Raw genomic sequence first — 18,906 nt, 5'->3', positions numbered from 1 at the left:
CCCAGTAGTCTATCAGAAATCATCCCAGCTTTGTTCAACAAAGACCAAAACTCTGTTCTGATCATTCACCTTTGTTTTCCTGGTGAAGTTGTGTGGCTTGGTTATTGTCAGGCTGTTTGGATTTGGTTCATTCAGCTCTTGCACCTACATTTCACTTCCCAAGATGGCCGGATTTGTGTGTCTAGTGATGACAGCAGCTGCGGTCCTGAGTTTTCCTTTGCCTACCTGGGATATTTCTGGTGGATGTTCTGTTGTCATCCCTAACTTAACATGTCCTCTCAGATGCTAAGTGACCACTTATTCTGTCAATCACACCACCATTTTGAAGTCTAGAAATCTTACTTTATCACTCTACTTCAATTCCTATCTATAATCATGGGGTTATACAATATTAGAATTCAAAGAGAATTTTTTGAGAGAGAGAGAGAGAGAGAGAGGGAGAGAGGGAGAAGAGAGTGAGCAAGGGAAAGGGGCAGAGGGGGAGAGAGAGAGAGAAAATCCTAAGCAGGCTCTTGGCTCAATGTGGAGCTCGACCCCATGACCCTGGGATGATGACCTGAGCCCAAATCAAGAGTTGGATGCTCAGCTGACTAAGCCATGAAAGTGCCCCAAAGAGAACTTTTAATTTAGTCTAGCATCCCATATCAATTCTTTTTTGCTATGGTTTTGTAACTTCGCTGGCTCTGTCCAGCTTGCTCTGAGGATCTGTGCTGTGGGGGTCCCTTCTCTATCCAATGGGAAACTTAGGGCATGTGGTATTTGGATACCCTCTTCTGACAGATATTTATAGCACTTCACACTGGGCAAACACTTAGCCTTGTGGCAAAATTGCCCTATTCCCATCTCCCAGTAGCAAAATTAGACAAAGACATTACAGGAACATAAAACTACACACTAATATCCCTCATGAATATTTGTGCAAAAATTTTTAACAGAATGCCTTCATATATTGATGGCAGAGCATAAAATGGTGCAGCTGCTTTGAAAATGGCATTTCCTCAAAAAATTAAACTACGATCCAGCAATTCTGCTCCTGGTATACACCTTAGAGAATTGAATTCATATGTCTGCACAAAACATTGTGCACAAATATTCATAGCTGCATTATTCATAATAGCCAAAAAGAGGGAACACCTCAAATGTTTATCAGTTAGTGGATGGGCAGAAATAATGTGGTCTATCCATACAATGGAATATGATTCAGTCATAAAAAGGAAATGGTGTACTGATACATGCTAAAATGTGGATGAAGCTCAAAAACATTATGCTAAGTGAAAGAAGCCAGACACACCAAAAAGACCACATATTCTATGATTGTATTCATATGAAATGTCCAGAATGGGAAATCCTATAAAGACAGAAAGTGGAATACTGGTTGCCAGTGGCTAGGAGAAGAGAATGAGGGTGGGGTTCCTTTTTTGGGATGATGAAAAAAGTATAGAAATATATAATGTTTTTGCACAATCTTGTGAATGTACTGAAAACACTTTAAAAATAATGGATTTTATGGTCTATGAATTATATCTCAATAGAAAAAACTCTATAAAGAAAAAAACCCTTTAGGACCTGGCAGAACATTTAGAACAAGTAGATTCTTAAGTAAATAGGAGTTAATTGATGAACGTCAAATACTGCTGGAAATCTGTTTCTGGGCCACATATGAAGTCATTTGTTGAATAACAAGATAGGAGTGAGCTTCAAGTAATTCACCCCATGTGATCTCTAAGGTATGCTCTGGGAGTTGCTTTTGGTCAGGACTTCATCATTCCAAACTCTTCCTCTTATGCATCCTTTTATTTTCACTTTCAGCATCACTATGACGACCTGTTCCACTGTGGCTGCCCTGGGAATGATGCCGCTCTGCCTGTATCTCTACACCTTGTCCTGGAATCTTGAGCAGAATCTCACCATTCCATATCAGAATATAGGTCTGTACTGGGCTTGTGAAATGGAACAGTAATAGTAATGGTGATGGTAATACTAATAGCCATTGTTTATTATGTGCCTCCTTTATGTGGATTTTAAAATAAACTACTCGGGGGCGCCTGGGTGGCGCAGTCGGTTGAGCGTCCGACTTCAGCCAGGTCACGATCTCGCGGTCCGTGAGTTCGAGCCCCGCGTCGGGCTCTGGGCTGATGGCTCGGAGCCTGGAGCCTGTTTCCGATTCTGTGTCTCCCTCTCTCTCTGCCCCTTGCCCATTCATGCTCTGTCTCTCTCTGTCCCAAAAATAAATAAACGTTGAAAAAAAAAATTAAAAAAAAAAAATAAAATAAACTACTCGGATAGTGAGCCTGGGTGGCTCAGTCAGTTGAGTGTCCAACTCTAAAAAAAATAAAAAAAAAATTTTAGGGATGCCTGGGTTGCTCAGTTGGTTAAGCGGCCGACTTTGGCTCAGGTCATGATTATGTGGTCTGTGAGTTCCAGCCCCGCGTCGCGCTCTGTGCTGACAGCTCAGAGCCTGGAGCCTCTTTCAGATTCTGTGTCTCCCTCTCTCTGACCCTCCCCTGTTCATGCTCTGTCTCTCCATGTCTCAAAAATAAATAAAACGTTAAAAAAATTAAAAAAAAATTTTAAACTTAAATCCAAGTTATATAACATATAGTATAATAATAATTTCAGGAATAAAATTTAGTGATTCATCACTTATGACACCCAGTGCTCATCCCAACAAGTGTCCTCCTTAATGTCCCTCACCCCTTTCGCCCTTCCTCCCACCCAACACTGTCCATCCAACAACCTTCAGTTTGTTCTCTGTATTTAAGAGTCTCTTATGGTTTATCTCTCTCTCTGTTTTTATGTTATTTTTGCTTCCCTTCCTTATGTTCATCTGTTTTGTATCTTAAATTCCACATATGAGTCAAATCATATGATATCTGTCTTTCCTTGACTGACTTATTTCACTTAGCATAACACACTCTAGTTCTATCCACATTGTTGTAAATGGCAAGATTTCATTCTTTTTGATCACCAAGTAATATTCCACTGTATGTATATACCACATCTTCTTTATCCATTCATCAGTTGGTGGACATTTGGGCTCTTTCCATACTTTGGCTATTGTCAATAGTGCTGCTATAAACTTTGGGGTGTATGTACCCCTTCAAAACAGCACTCCTGCATCCTGTGGATAAATACCTAGTGGTGCAATTGCTGGGTCCTAGGGTAGTTTATTTTTAACTTTTTGAGGAACCTCCATACTGTTTTCCAGAGTGGCTGCACCAGTTTGTATTCCTACCAGAAGTGCAAAAGAGATCCTCTTTCTCCACATGCTTGCCAACATCTGTTGTTAATGTTAGCCATTCTGACAGGTGTGAGGTGATATCTCATTGTCATTTTGATTTGTATCTCACTGATGAGGAGTGATGTTGAGCATTTTTTCATGTGTCTTTTAGCCATCTGGATGTCTTTGGAAAAGAAGACATGTCTTTTGCCCATTTCTTCACTGGATTATTTGTGGGGTTTTTTTTGGTGTTGAGTTTGGTAAGTTCTTTATAGATTTTGGATACTAACCCTTTATCTGATATGTCACTTGCAAATATCTTCTCCCTTTCTGTCAGTTGCCTTTTAGTTTTGCGGATTGTTTCCTTTGCTGTGCAGAAGTTTTTATCTTGATGATGTCCCAATAGTTCATTTTTGCTTTTGTTTCCCTTGCCTCTGGAGACATGTCAAGTAAGAAGTTGCTGCAGCTGAGGTCAAAGAGGTTGTTGCCTGTTTTCTCTTCTAGGATTTTGATGGCTTCCTGTCTTACATGTATGTCTTTCATCCATTTTGAGTTTATTTTTGTGTATGGTGTAAGAAAGTGGTCCAGGTTCATTCTTCTGCATGTCGCTGTCCAGTTTGCCCAACACCATTTGCTGAAGAGACTGTCTTTTTTCCATTGGATATTCTTTCCTGCTTTGCCAAAGATTGGTTGGCCATATGATTGTGGATCCAATTCTGGGTTCTCTATCCTGTTCCATTGATTTATGTGTCTGTTCTTGTGCCCGTATCATATTGTCTTGATTACAGCTTGGTAGTATAGCTTGAAGTCTGGCATTGTGATGCCTCCAGCTTTGGTTTTCTTTTTCAGGATTGCTTGGGCTATTTGGGGTATTTTCTGGTTCCATACAAATTTTAGGATTATTTGTTCTAGTTTTGTGAAGAATGCTGGTGTTATTTTGACAGGGATTACATTGAATATGTAGATTGCTTTGGGTAGTATCGACATTTTAACAATATTTGTTCTTCCAAGCCATGAGAATGGATGTTTTTCCATTTTTTTGTGTATCTTCTTCAATTTCTTTCATAAGTTTCTATAGTTTTCAGTGTATAGATTTTTCACCTCTTTGGTTACGCTTATTCCTAGGTATTTTTGGTGCAATTGTAAATGGGATTGATTCCTTGATTTCTCTTTCTGCTGCTTCATTATTGATGTATAGAAATGCAACCAATTTCTGTACATTGATTTTATATCCTGCGATGTTGCTGAATTCATGTATCTGTTCTAGTAATTTTCTGATGGAGTCTTTTGGATTTTCCACATCGAGTATCCTGTCACCTGTGAAGAGTAAAAGTTTGACTTTCTCCTTCTGACTTGGATGCCTTTTATTTCTTTGTGTTGTCTGATTGCTTAGGCTAGGACTTCCAACACTATGTTGAATAACAGAGATGTCCATGAGAGTGGACATCCTTGTCATGTTCCTGAGCATCTAACTCTTGATTTCAGCTCAGGTCATGATCCCAGCATTGTGGGATTGAGCCTTGCACTGGGCTCCGTGCTGAATGTGGAGCCTGCTTAAGATTCTCTCTCTCTCCCTCCGTTCCTCTTCTCCATTCATTTTCTTTCTCTCTCTAAAAAAATAAAAAATAAAAAATAAACAATCTAATTCTTTAAATAACACTTCCACATTGATTCTATTAGTAGTTCCATTTCCTAGATTTGTAGGATGATAGAAGTTAATTAACTTCGCTAAGAATGTGCAGCTGGTCAGCAAAGAACTGAAATTCTGACTTGGGAATATGACTGCAAAGCCAAGCTCTTAACACTGCAAGAGTTCATTTTTGCAAATAAAGAAAGAGAACTTGTTTATTAAAAACAAAAACAAAAACAAAAACACCATATATAATTCACTGTAATGCCATTGGTTAACTGGATCACAGTGGGTCTAATGAGACTTTAGTTCCTACAGTTCCACCTTTCACATGGCCTGTGAATCTTGATATCTTTACCGATCCCGCATGAATGATTCCTATTGATTATTAGAGAGCATATTCACAGGTCACAACTGTATCCATATCTCTTCCATATCTGCTTTCCTCATTGTCATTTCTCATTAAACTCTGCCCTTTCCCTAGAGATCTCAGTTTACTTACTAGGCTTAGAAGGAAACCTTGGTAAAATGATATGGCTATTCTCGTTTGCTCAGAGTTTTTGGAGAATTGGCAGAAATTATGATTCTTAAAAGTCTAAAGTGTTAATCTGGAGTCTCTAGTCATCACTTGGAGGGCTTTACAAACCATGACCCAATAGCTGAAAAACATGTGCTAATGACAGCTGGAGCCCATTAAATTTGTAAAATTTGAGTGAAATCCTAGTTTAGGAAATTGTGATTTTATGCACAACTTATTCTGATCAGTAAATTAACATATTCTGTTTTGATAATATATTCTAAAAGGCACTTGTAAACAATTAAAACCCAACATATTATGAGCAACTCATGTAACTTTGGAGCCAGTATTGCAGGCATTTGGCCAGATTTGGAAAACAGCACTGGAAAAGGTTAGTGTGTGGATCCTGCTGGCAAGTGGGCCTCTGCTCTCCTGAGCCTGCCTTCAATGCCTTTACTCACTTGTGTTAATTAAAAGGCATTTTTTTCCTACCCACCTTTAGGTTACCTGGCCACACTTGCAGAATATGAGAAATTCTTTGGTATGTGTAACAGATGCTGTTTTTTATATCTGCAATAGGTATTCTTTACTTTGCGAAACAAATGGCCCATTGGCTTCACATAGGGAAGTAATAGCTGTGGTCGTAGAGAGGTGACCTCATGCATAGCAACCAAAGAATTTTGCCGAGTCTGCCTGTCTTCTAATGTTTACATTTCTGGTTGTCTCTAAAATTCCATGTGATTATCAGGGGGATTTTGAGAGAGAAATGATGGAACAAGAATGGTGGCATTCAGTGGTAACATATACCCTTCAAAGACTATCTTCCAAAGATTTTTTTCTTTCTTTATATTTGGAGGTGGATGCAGAAATGAAATGCAGCCTAAAATTTTTTTAATGTTTATTTATTTTTGAGAGAGAGAGGGAGAGAGAGATAGAGTGTAAGCAGGAGAGGAACAGAGAGAGAGAGGGAGATACAGAATCCAAAGCAAGCTCCAGACTCCGAGCTGTCAGCACAGAGCCCAGTGTGGGGCCTGAACCCATGAACCATGAGATCATGATCTGAGCCAAAGTGGGATGCTTAACCAACTGAGCCACCCATGCACCCCTAAAATGAAGCTTTAATTAAAGCCTATATCTAATTGAACTAGAAATTGTTGAGGACTGGACAGTCAAGGTAAGAGGAGATATCATCTGATGGATTTTTCTTCTCCCCAGGAATCACCCTTGTGTGCCTGACCATCCCTGTGGCCTTTGGTGTCTATGTGAATTATAGGTGGCCCAAGCAATCCAAAATCATTCTCAAGGTAAGCAGCTCCACATGGCAGTTAATGTATCCTTAGACTTAGACACTGGAAAGACAGATGTAGACAATGACTGTAACAGACTGGCCAGTCAGATACAACCCCACACCCAGCAATTTTTGTTTTTTTGTTTTTTTTGTATTTTTGTTTTTAAACTTAATTTTATTTTAGAGGCAGTCTGGGGGGAGAGGGGCAGAGGGAGAGAGAGAGAGAGAGGGAGAGAGAATCCCAAGCAGGCTCCAGTTCAACGTGGAGCCTGATGCAGGGCTTGATCCCATGACCCTGGGATCATGACCTGAGCTGAAACCAGGAGTAGGATGCTCAACTGACTGAGCCACCCAGGCGCCCCAGTTCTGCTTTTTTTTGATCTAACCTCCATATTTCCTCCACTCTTCTCAGCCATCCTCTGTCATTCCCATAGGCCCATACACTGAGGTTTATGGACACAGTCAAGAATGGGACTTTTGCTTTAGTGACAGGAAAGCCAAGGCCTATGTGTGGCCAGAGAGAACCAGAGCCCATCTATTCACAAGATTCCACATGAGTGCTCTCGAGGTGAAAGCTGCTCAGGTGTGCATGCAATAGAGCCCTGGTGTTGAAGAGTATTGGCTGCTTTCATGAAAAAGTAGGGCTGTTTTTCAGAAGCATTCCTGGGGAAGCTTCAATGTTGTAGTCTCTACACATGAACAACTGCTGTGGCTGCTGACCACATGAAAAGCTGTCAGAATGAAATGCAGAATTCATTGAAGAGTCTGGTCATGGAATGATGGTAACTGGAAACTCCTACCTCCTCTTGACTTTCCAACATTGGCTTTTGTTTGCTGGAGAAACAAGCAAATGTCCTTGTTTTAAAAATATCTCTGAAATGACTTTTAAAAATATCTAAAAATGACTTTTAAATCTCGAGGCATTCTCAACAAAGGTGTCAATATCCTAGGGTGTTTTCAGTGTTTACAATTATGTATCATTTTAGAAGATGTGAGATTCCATTATGTGCCGCTTTATGAAGATTTTTAAAATGCTTTACTTATATTTTACATGTATAAAGAAATAAACATTTGGGGCTAACTGAAGGTTCAACAAATACATCTCAGGTCATATTAGTTTGGGGTTTATGGTTTGGTTCAGTGTAAGTTCCTGCTGTCTGGCTCCCCCTGACGGAGTGCTGCCCCTCCACTTGTCTGCACAAATGGGTGCTGCTTTCTCACTTTGGCACAAGACTGAACAGCTCTCACTGTTCCTCCAGTGAGATCAAGAGCGGGAAGAGGGGTTGACAAACAGACAAATCAATTGAGCACAGAGAACTGGAGGAAGGCTTAAATGTTGTACATTTCGACTGCGTGTCAGTGGGTGACTTTGTTATTTCAGTAGGAGAAAATTTCCAATGTGGCCATGTATGGTTATAATTTTATTTACAAAATAAGAGGACAGAGTATAACAGTGGGAACCTCTTACTTTTCAAATACTCTATTTTTGATGAAGTACTGTCAAGTACTCTATTTTATTAGTACTTTTTAGGTACTGTAATAAAAAACCCTACAATTTTGGTGTTTCCAGATCCTCTATTAGTCCCTCAGTGTCAATGGAGAAATAAGATAAATTTCCTGTAGTCACTTATATTATCTGTAAAGAGCAGATCTAAAACCCCTTTCTTTTGCCTGTTTTATAGGATTTTTGGCAGAAAAAAATTTAATAATAAGCATAAATATTCTAGAGCTCCTTGGTAAAAAACTAGAATAATCTAATCATTATTTTGATATATTTTCATTGTTTGTTCTTGGTCCTCTTTTAATTTTAGATCTGATACATTTTCTGAAAAAATTGCTGTTGGTGAATTTTTAAACTTTGAGATCCTTTTTTGATAGAAAGATGGAGAGGGATTTTGACAACTGTAGGTCTTCTTGTGTGTTCTGGCATCTTCCCATTAAGCAGGGGCCCAGTCTGTCTTTGTATTTGACCAGTAAAAATAAACCCAGAGAACATCTCTGGTGCGTTGGGTTATTTTTATTTTGTTCTGCTCCCCCATGACCACCTTCCTCCACGTCTTGAATCATTTCAAATCCAGACTGAGGCTATAACTAGGTTATAGTTTATGGTCTACATGGAATGGGAGCTTGTCAAAATCCCAATTTTCTCCAAACATTCTACGTCTGGCTTTCTCTCCATCTGATCTAAAACTCAAACTATTGGAAATTCTTTTTTGTTGAACAACAAAAGTAATAACAGTATTCATTTGGGAGAGGGAAGAGGTATGTGTTAGTACCTCTATTCCAGTAATATTAGCCCAGATTATCTAGTAAAGAATGGGTAGATTTTATTTGGAGGAGAGAAGAACAGGGATGAAAGCAGTAGGAATCCATTGGTAGTTGAAGAAGTGATAGGAAGAGAGTGGCAGACGGCCAGGCAGGACAAATCTTAGACAAGAGGGTACCAGTGAGGGATCTAGGAAGTGTGTGTAGGGATGGTGGAGGCTTATTGTTACATTTTGCTTATTTCACAAATTTGTCCTATCCTTGAAAAACTCCACTCCCCAATCCTTCTGGCAAAATCTACTTCCAGGGAAAAAATACTAATCTTAAAATAAGACTTGGAATCGTGTTGAGCCCCATGAATTTCCAGTTTAGCCAAATCAGTTGACCACCTTGGAACTTAGGTTTCTTTTCTATAAAATGACATTGGATTTGGTGGTAAGTCCTGTCTTTGTTCCAAAACTTCTAGGTTCCCAGCTTTTTATTTTTATTTATTTTTTGAAGTTTATTTATTTTTAAGAGAGAAAGAGAGACAGACAGACAGACAGACAGACAGAGCATGAGTGGGGGAGGGGCAGAAAAAGAGGGTAAAACAGAATCCGAAGCAGGCTCCAGGCTCTGAGCTGTCAGCACAGAGCCCAAGGTGACCTGAGCCAATGTTGGATGCTTAACCAACTGATCCACCCAGGCGCCCCAGTTCCCAGCTTTTTAGAAGCAGTGATGGACTTTGCATCATAGAGCTGAGAGAACATGATGTTTACATGTACTTATTTTATTGGTTTGCTTTAGATTGGGGCCATTGTTGGTGGGGTCCTCCTTTTGGTGGTCGCAGTTGCTGGTGTGGTGTTGGCAAAAGGATCTTGGAATTCAGACATCACTCTTCTGACCATCAGTTTCATCTTCCCTTTGATTGGCCATGTCACGGGCTTTCTGCTGGCACTTCTTACCCACCAATCTTGGCAGAGGTACAGTGAAATTATCCGTACACTTTTTTTGAGGAAGTTAAAGTAAACACACTGCCACTGGCAGGCTTTGCTGTCTGGCTATGTCAGGAGACATTAAGAGTCTTGACTTACAAGGTGGATGGAACAGGATGACTCCTCATAAAGAGAGTGAAAAGATCACAGTACTTCTTGCGTAAATGAGAGCAAAGGCTGGAGTGATGGGAAATTGTAATCTGTGAAATTAGGATTGGGGTGTTAACACCACATGTTGAAATCTGGACACATTTCTCTTCTTATCCTAGTAATTAGATAGGGGTGAGATGGTTTCATTAAATATAGAGATCATTCTAGGGCATGAGCAAAATTCGAGATTAAGCATTTATCCATTGTGCCAAATTCTGTAAAAGTGCTAATTATAAGGGGCAAGAGGAGGAAGGGCAAACTGGAGATATAAGATGGGAATGTATCTGATACATTGTCATTACAAGCTGGGGCATATAATTTATAAATATTGTAATATATTAAAAATGATAATACTCCATGTTGTTATGTCTGGAGATGAGTTGTTGGAGGGAATGTAAATTGGTATAAACTCTCTGGAAGGCAGCTTAGTCATATCAATAGCCTTATAAATATTTATAGCTGTTCACTCAGTGATTTTACTTCTAGAAATCTGTCTTGAATCTAGGACTGTCAGATAAGCACACGAAAATTGATGTGCAAGGATGTTAATTGCAGTTTTATTTATAAATATAAAAAATAGAAACAATTTAAATATCTGACAATAGGGAGATATTTAATTCATGAGGTATCTATGTGATGGACTATGATGCATCAATTTTAATGCTTCTGGGAAATACTTAAAAGATAAATTTAAAAGAGAATAGGAAACAGTATGCATTTTGATTCCCACCTTGTAGAAGAAAGCAGAAGAATTTTATGTATGGAAAAATACTGGAAGAAATATACCATATGCTAAGAGTGTTTAATTTTGAGTAGTAGGATTAAGAGTAATTTTTGTTTCTTAATATTTTCTTGGTATATTTCCTGAGTTTTTCAATGAGTATGTACTATCTCTAAAGTCAGAAAAGAATTATTGAAGAAACGTGAGCTATGTAGTTGAACTTCGAAGGTGGAGTTTGGGAAATTAAAATGCTTAAAAGATTGAGCTAAGTCAAAGAGAATAGAAAGTGGTGTGTGTTTTGATGTTTATTTTGTAGAAGAAATCTGTTTCTAGTCTACTTGGGGAGCATTTAGGATTATCCCAGGTACTGAGTGAGGCCCTGCTTATGGTATCTCATTTACTTCTTACTATGAGCCTGAGAAGTAGTTACTATTAGTACCCTCATTCTACAGATGAGCAAATCCTTCAAGACGTTAAGGAACTTGACTAAGTTCGTAGAGGCAGAATGTGGTGGAGTTAGGATTTGACCTGGAGTTTGTTTGCAAAGCCAATAATTAGGAACACAGGCTGTTGAGTGGTTGAAATATAATCAGATCTGGAGAGAAAGTATTCCTATTGCAAAGTGTAGTTAACAATCTTGTTTTCTCCATACTTGATGGCTTGAGAAAGATCAGGATGGAGACACTGCATTTGCCTTGTGAATGGTCCAGATGTGAGGTCCACCTTTGCAGCTTAATGATATCAGGTAATTGACAGGGGTCTGAAAGGAGTGAGAGTGGTCTAAAGAAAGCATAGCAAGCAAGAGAGTAAATAGAAATAAAATAAGAGCGGTAGAGCTTGCTCTGTACCAATGTTTTCATGCCCACATTACCTTCTCCTTGTTACCTCCCTATTCCAAACCCACTTGCATAGAGATGCTGGTTTGTATCCTTTAAAAAAATTTTTTTTAATGTTTATTCATTTTTGAGAGACAGAGAGAGACAGAGCATGAGTGGGGAAGGGACAGAGAGAGGGAGACACAGAATCCGAGGCAGTTTCCAGGCTCTGAACCATCAGCACAGAGCCTGACACGGGGCTCGAACTCACAGACTGCAAGATCATGACCTGAGCTAAAGTCGGTCACTCAACCAACTGAGCCACCCAGGCACCCCATATATTCTGAAACACCTCTTTTCCCTCTTCACTTCCATCTATAGAAACCTGCAGATCCCCTTTATAAATTACAGACAGACAAATCAGTTAACCCAGCCCCTGAGGTCCTGCTTATGTCTTCCTTTTGCTTTCTCCTGGTTTTTATTTTTCAAGTGAGGTTTATTGAATTTTTTTTCCAATTAGGAAACCAATAAAATACAGAAAAATAGAAAGTAGGAAAAGAACGTGTTCCTAAACTCTTTCACCAAAGAGTTTTAGACATTTGGTTTTAGACATTTGGTTTCCACTTAGGGTTTTTGTGTTTACCTTCAAGTGTTGTTGAGCTTATACTTTTTCCTACCTATTTCATCTTTCCATTCTCATCTCCAACTCTGCACTCCACACAGATTGGCTTACAGCATATGCACTGCTTCCTGGTAGGTGCAGGTCATACCTGTCCCTGGATCTTTAATTTCAGTCACTGTCCCATATGAAATGCCTCTCCCACCCTCACCCTTTCATTCCCCTCTGCCTCTGTGAAGCCTTCTCTAACCATATATGCCACTTCTATGAATTTCTATAGCATCTCCCTGACCCTCCATCATATTTTGTCTTGTGTTGTTACTGGGCCTTTCCTGTGTGTATATCATGTCTTTCCACCCTGATTCCTAGGGTGGGGTTCCTGGGATCCTGCTCCAAAGAGTCTCTTGGAGAGAAGACCACCTACAGAATAGGCACATTCAGCACATTATTATGAAACAAGTGGATGTTTTTGGGGGCAGAGAGACAAGGAGAGAGAGAATCCCAAGCAGGCTCTGCACTGTCAGCTCCGAGCCAGAAGAAGGGCTCGAGTTCACGAACTGTAAGATCATGACCTGAGCCCAAATCAAGAGCTGGAGGCTTAACCAACTGAGCCACCCAGGCGCCCTGCGAGTAAACAGTTTTAGTGGCCTAAGCTCATAGCTTACATTTATTGCTATATATATGAGAAAAATTTAAGAAGAGTCCTAATTCTGGTATGTAACTCTTGAAAAATTCTTTCATTGGTAGATGCAGGACGATTTCCTTAGAAACTGGAGCTCAGAATATTCAGATGTGCGTCACCATGCTCCAGTTATCTTTCACTGCCAAGCAGTTGGTCCAGATGCTTAGCTTCCCACTGGCCTATGGACTCTTCCAGCTGTTGGATGGATTTCTCATTGTTGCAGGTGAGTAGAGCCTCCACTGTGTAGATGTGATTGAAAATTGTCAACCCAAGCCACACACTTCTTTTTCAATCTGAACATGCATGTGCAACTCTTGTGATACATTTTTAGCCTGACATTTCTGGAGAAAATAAAGAGCACAAACAAGATCCTTTGCTTTCACAGAAAAACATTAAAAACATGTGATAGTGAGCTTATAATTACAAACAAATATGCTTCATAAAAGACAATGCACTATTAGAACTTAGATTCTAGGACTTGATAAGTCTCCATGAGCAATAATTTATCTTCAAAATGACATTTGTTCTATTTCATCAAGAGTCATGAGGTCTTCCAAATGCCAAGTTATTTCACAATGCTTCTGTGAGCAAGAATTGTTCTGAACGGCTGTGAAATATTTTTCAACTATGAAATATAATACATACACAGACATTGAAATACATATTTGCATACATATACATCATATGTATCTATCCATACAGCCAAATATACATCATTTTAGAGTCCGTAATTAGGTAGGTTCACAGAAAGTAAATTAAAAAAGACATAGATATGTACATACACACACATATTTTAATCTTGGGACATTGAAAATTTTCACTGTTATCAGGGAATAGGTTCTGTGTAAGATTACTGGTATAACTGATTATATACTGATTGCTAATATAACAATCAATGTAAGGAATACTTGGGGTTGAATTTTACCAAAAAATAAGATAAATCTTAGCAGAATAAATCTCCCTGGTCTTAGATCCAAGTTTTAATTCCTTCTCCTTGGTGAGATTGTGAGGGAAGGAACATGTCTGGCTCATTCCCAGGTATCTTCCAGCACCCAGATGAGCATCTGACTCACAGGAAGCATTCCACAGGTGTTGCTAACTGACTGACTGACTGAATGGATGAGGCATCAATGACCTGATGAATATTTCAATCACAAATGGTCCATTCCAGATAAAAATAGCCATTTTGATACATCAAATGATTTTCTTCCATTGTTTCCTCTTTTTTTTAATTGAGGTATTATTGACATACAATATATTAGTTTCAGGTATACAACATGATGATTCAAATTTGTATATATTATGAAATGATCACCACAGTAAGTCCATTTAACATCTGCCCCATACATAGAGTTTTTTTCCCTTGTGATGAGAACTTGTAAGATTTACTCTGTCAGCAACTTTCAGCTACACAATAGCATTATCAACTATAGTCACCTATTGTACATTGCATCTCTATGTCTTATGTATTTTATAACTGGAAGTTTTTACCTTTTGACTCCCTTCACTGATATCCCCCACCCTGCTACCCCCCCACCCCTGCCTCTGGCTCATGCCTATCTCCGTGAGCTTGGTTTTGGCATGCTATATTTCCATTTTTGTTTGTCTTGGGTATTTTATTTCACTTCTGATTTCTTTGTTGACCCACTGGTTGTTCAGTAGCATGTTGTTTAGTGTCCACATATTTGTGAATTTTCCAGTCTTCTTGCAGTTACTTTCTAGTTTCATGCCACTGTGGTCAGAAAAGATATCAGATATGATTTCAATCTTAAATTTATTAAGACTTGTTTTGTGGCCTAACATATGATCTGTCCTGGACTGTTCTATCTACTCTTGAGAAGAATATGTATTCTGTTGCTTTTGGATGGAATGTTCTGTATATGTCTGTTGATATCATCTGGTTTAATGTGTCATTTAAGGCCAATGTTTTCTTATTTGATTTTTTCTCTGGACATTCTAACCATTTATGTGAGTGGGTGTCAAAGTCCCATATTATTATTATATTGCTGATAATTTCTCTCTTTCAGTCTGTTAATATTTGCTTTATATATTTAGGTGCTTCTATGTTGTGTGCATATATATTTATAAATGTTATCTCCTCTTGTTGGATTGACCCCTTCGTCACTATTTAATGTCCTTGTCTGTCTTTACAGTTGTTGTTTTAAAGTTTATTTTATCTGATATGAGTATAGCTACTTCAGCTTTCTTTTGTTTTCTGTTTGCATGAAACATGTTTCTCCATCCCTTCACTTTCACTCTGTGTGTATCGTTACATCTGAAGTGAGTCTCTTGTAGGCAGCATAGAGATGGGTCTTGTTTTTTTTTTTTTATAGTTTTTTTATGTTTTAAATGTTTTAAATATGTTTTTAATGTTTGTTTAAATGTTTGTTTATTTATTTATTTATTTATTTTTAATGTTTATTTATTTTTGAGAGAGACTGAGGAAAGGGCAGAGAGAGAAAGACAGGGATCCAAAGTGGGGTCCATGCTGACAACAGAGAGCCTGATGTGGGGCTTGAACTCATGAACCCGCAAAATCATGACCCGAGCTGAAGTTGGATGCTTAACCAACTGAGCCACCCAGGTGCCCTGGATCTTGTTTTTCAATCCATTCAGCCACTCTGTGTCTTTTTTTGGAGAATTTAGTCCATTTACATTTAAAGTAATTATTAATAGGCATGTACTTACTGACATTGACATTCATTGTTTTCTAGCTGTTTTATATTTCCTCTCTGTTCCTTTCTTCTTTTGTTCTCTTCCTTTGTGGTTTGATGGCTTTTTTCAGTGGTGTACTTAGACTCCTTTCTCATCTTTTGTGTATATGCTAAAGGTTTCTTGTTGGTGGTTACCATGAGGCTTACATTTAACAACTTGTATTTATAATGGTCTAGAGATGCCTGGGTGGCTCAGTTGGTTAACCGTCTGACTTTGGCTCAGATCGTGATCTCGCTGTTCATGAGTTCAACCCCTGTCGGGCTCTGTGTTGACAGCTAGGAGTCTGGAGCCTGCTTCCAATTCTGTGTCTCCCTCTCTCTCTGCCCCTCCCCTGCTTGTGCTCTGTCTCTCTCTCTCAAAAATAAATTTTCAAAAAGAAAAAAGTCTATTTTAAGTTGATAACAACCTAAGTTTGAACACATTCAAAGGCCATACATTTTTATCCCCCTTCATGTTTTATGTTTCTGATGTCACGTTACATTTTTTTAATTTTGTATATTTCTTAACTAATTATTGTGGCTATAATTATATTTACTACTTTTGTCATTTAACCTTCATACTAACTTTATAAGTGATTAATTCACTACCTTTCTATATATTTACCTTTACCAGTGAGATCTATACTTTCATATATATTTTTGTTACTAGTTAGCACCCTATCTTTTCAGCTTAAAAAAGTCCCTTTAACATTAGTTGTAAGTGTTGATGAACTCTTTTTAGCTTTTGCTTGTTTGGAAACTCTTTATTTCACCTCTGCTTCTGAATTATAAGTTTGTTGAGTAGGGTGTTCCCGGTTGGGAGTTTTTTGTTTTTTGTTTTTTTTTTTCTAGCACTTTGAATGTATCATGCCACTCCTTCTGGTCTGCAAAGTTTCTGCTGAAAAATCTGCCAACCCTCAGAGGGGGTTCCTCTATGTGTAACAAGTTGTTTTCTCTTGCCACCTTTATGATTCTTTCCTTGTCTTTAACTTTAGACATTTTAATTATAATGTGTCTTGGTATAGCTCTCTTTGAGTTTGTCTTATTTGAAATTCTCTTTCTGGACCTGGATGTCTGTTTCTCTTCCTGCCTCTCAGTCTGATGCTGTAAAATGAAGAAATGAATCTCTTCCACATAAAGTTCTGGGCACTTTTCAAAGGGCTGCTTCTGGGCTGGGCCCTGGGGCAGGTGAGTCGGCATACAGTTCCTCCATTCAGCACAGCCCTGTGGTTCTCATGGGTACCAGACCTGTTGGTCTTAAAAGCCAGATGTTTTGGGAGCTCATCTCTCAGGTGACTGTCTTAAAAGTTGGGGTACCTGATGTTGGGTATGAGTCCTTTGTTCCTGAGGGAGAAGCTCCATGTGTTGAGTTCCCTCCTGATTTTGGTGGCCCTGTCTGGGGTGGGGCTTCTGGGGGGGGGTGGGTTCTGGGTGGGGTTTCTGACAAGATTATAACTTGGCCTTTCCTACTCATTCCCATGTGGTTTCTCTCTCATTTGTCTGATGCAGTGGGGTTGTTTTGACAGTGTTTGGGCTTTTTCCCAGAGGCATTTAGCATGTCTATGGGAGGAGGTGAGTTCAGAATCTACTTATGTTGCCTCCTTGAACCAGAACCCCGTTTCCATCTCTTTTCCTTTCTTTTTCTCCTTCTTTTTCCTGTGTATTTTCACATATATGGCCCAAAGCAAACACAGCCCCAAAGTATTGACAAGTACACAATATCACTACATTATAGTGTTTGCTAAGTGATGTTTTAGTACTTGTATGTTTTAACACCTAGCATACAAGATGTACAAGAGGAGATTGAAGAATGAACACAGAAAAAAGAACACACGTTGTGAAGAAGGCTGCCATAACAAGAAATCCACTTCTCCCAAAGAGACTGGTGCTTTTTTGGAGGTGAATGAGGAAGTCACCATAACTTCTGGGCCATCAATGCCGATGGATCTCCATGCAACCCTTGAGCCAACTGGCCACATCTCTTCTGGTACTTAGTAAGGGTTGCTGGCCTGACTGGTCTCCGTCTTCCTCAGTGGCCAGTAAAGACAGTGCAGAACTGATGTTTGGATCTCATTGGCAGGGCCTATGGGAATATTGGATATTTATATTTTCATGTGGTTTGTGAACTGTCATAGGATCCATTTTTGAGAATGTATTCTGCCTATTTCCGGGAGTCTTTTGGGGGTTTGCACAATATATTTACTAGCTGCGGCTGTGTGTTCTTGTCTTCCCACGTAGTGAAGAGTAACACTGTTATGCAAAGTCATCCTGGATCTTAATTTTCCTGAGACATAGGACTCTGTGGAGGAGATTTCACTGCCTGCTGTAGGGAAAGAACAGAGTCTGGACCCACTTGATTTTTGGACAGGTTCTTTGGAGAACTGGAGAGGAAGCATACAGTTCCCATAAAAAATGAGGCCATTTCTCAAATAATAATAATTTTTTTTAGGGCTTGGAAATCTTTTTTGGACTGTAGATGCAAAATAAGTTTAGAGGGAATTTAACGACCACTTGTGGTTAAAATGTGAATGCCCCATATTTTCAGTCCCTAATGATAGGCACAATATATAAACACTTTTTGCTTATATATCATTTTAAGAAACATTCCATAGATTGAGATCATTCCATATGTACTATTTCATAAATCAATGATGCATTACGGAGCATCTTTACATGTCAGTCATTGTTGACCTACCTCATTCTTTAGAACCGTGGCTTCATAGAAGTGTTCCATTGCATGGAAGTACTGTAATTTATTTAACCATTCCTTATTTGTGGACATTTAGATAGCTTTCAACCCGCTGGTATTCTAATGCTGCTACGAACACCTGTACTGCTGTGCGAGCGTTTTTGGAGGATTACTTCCTATGACTTGAACAGCCAGGCCAGGTGCATATTAAGATATTGGTCAGGCTGCTCTCTGGTGATGTAAGAAGTGACTGAGTGGGCCTGGCTTTCCCATGGTTGCACCAGTCTAAAGAATGATCAGTTCTGATTTGTGAAAATATCTCATTTACAATTGCGTTTAAAAAATGATAAGCGAATTAGAGTATTTTCCATGATCACTTGCCTATTCAGGTCCTTTGCCTGCCTTACTATTATAATTTTTCCTTTTTGATTGATAACATTGTAGCACATCATGGATAGTGACACCTTGTCCTATTATGTCAACATTTTGCCTACTTTTAATCTTTTAGCTTTTGTTTTTCTATGTCTTTTGCTGTATGGAAGTTTTATATTTTTTTATATATTTAGTTTATTAGTCTATTGAAAAATGTTTTTTTGACCCTGATATCTGTCAAATGTTCTATTTTTGTGTGGATTGTGAATTA

General features: G+C 38.8%; 1 protein-coding gene across 1 annotated transcript in view; it reads left to right on the top strand.

The window, feature by feature from the left end:
* SLC10A6 (solute carrier family 10 member 6) overlaps window positions 1–17,569 on the top strand; it is a 29,604-nt gene extending 12,035 nt beyond the window's left edge. Inside the window, exons 2-6 of the mRNA XM_047090618.1 lie at window positions 1,810–1,928; window positions 6,583–6,671; window positions 9,707–9,882; window positions 12,947–13,104; window positions 17,355–17,569. Of these exons, the coding sequence (XP_046946574.1) occupies window positions 1,810–1,928; window positions 6,583–6,671; window positions 9,707–9,882; window positions 12,947–13,104; window positions 17,355–17,569 (757 nt within the window). The remainder of the gene's footprint in view (window positions 1–1,809; window positions 1,929–6,582; window positions 6,672–9,706; window positions 9,883–12,946; window positions 13,105–17,354) is intronic.
* The last annotated feature ends 1,337 nt before the right edge of the window (window positions 17,570–18,906 follow it).

This window comes from Lynx rufus, unplaced genomic scaffold (assembly GCF_022079265.1).
Source record: "Lynx rufus isolate CCGP_SWC_20201006 ecotype Redwood Valley unplaced genomic scaffold, mLynRuf1.p SCAF_3, whole genome shotgun sequence".
Lineage (NCBI taxonomy): Eukaryota > Metazoa > Chordata > Mammalia > Carnivora > Felidae > Lynx > Lynx rufus.
The sequence above is the reverse complement of the archived record's forward strand: the minus strand, read 5'-3'. Positions and strand labels throughout refer to the sequence as shown.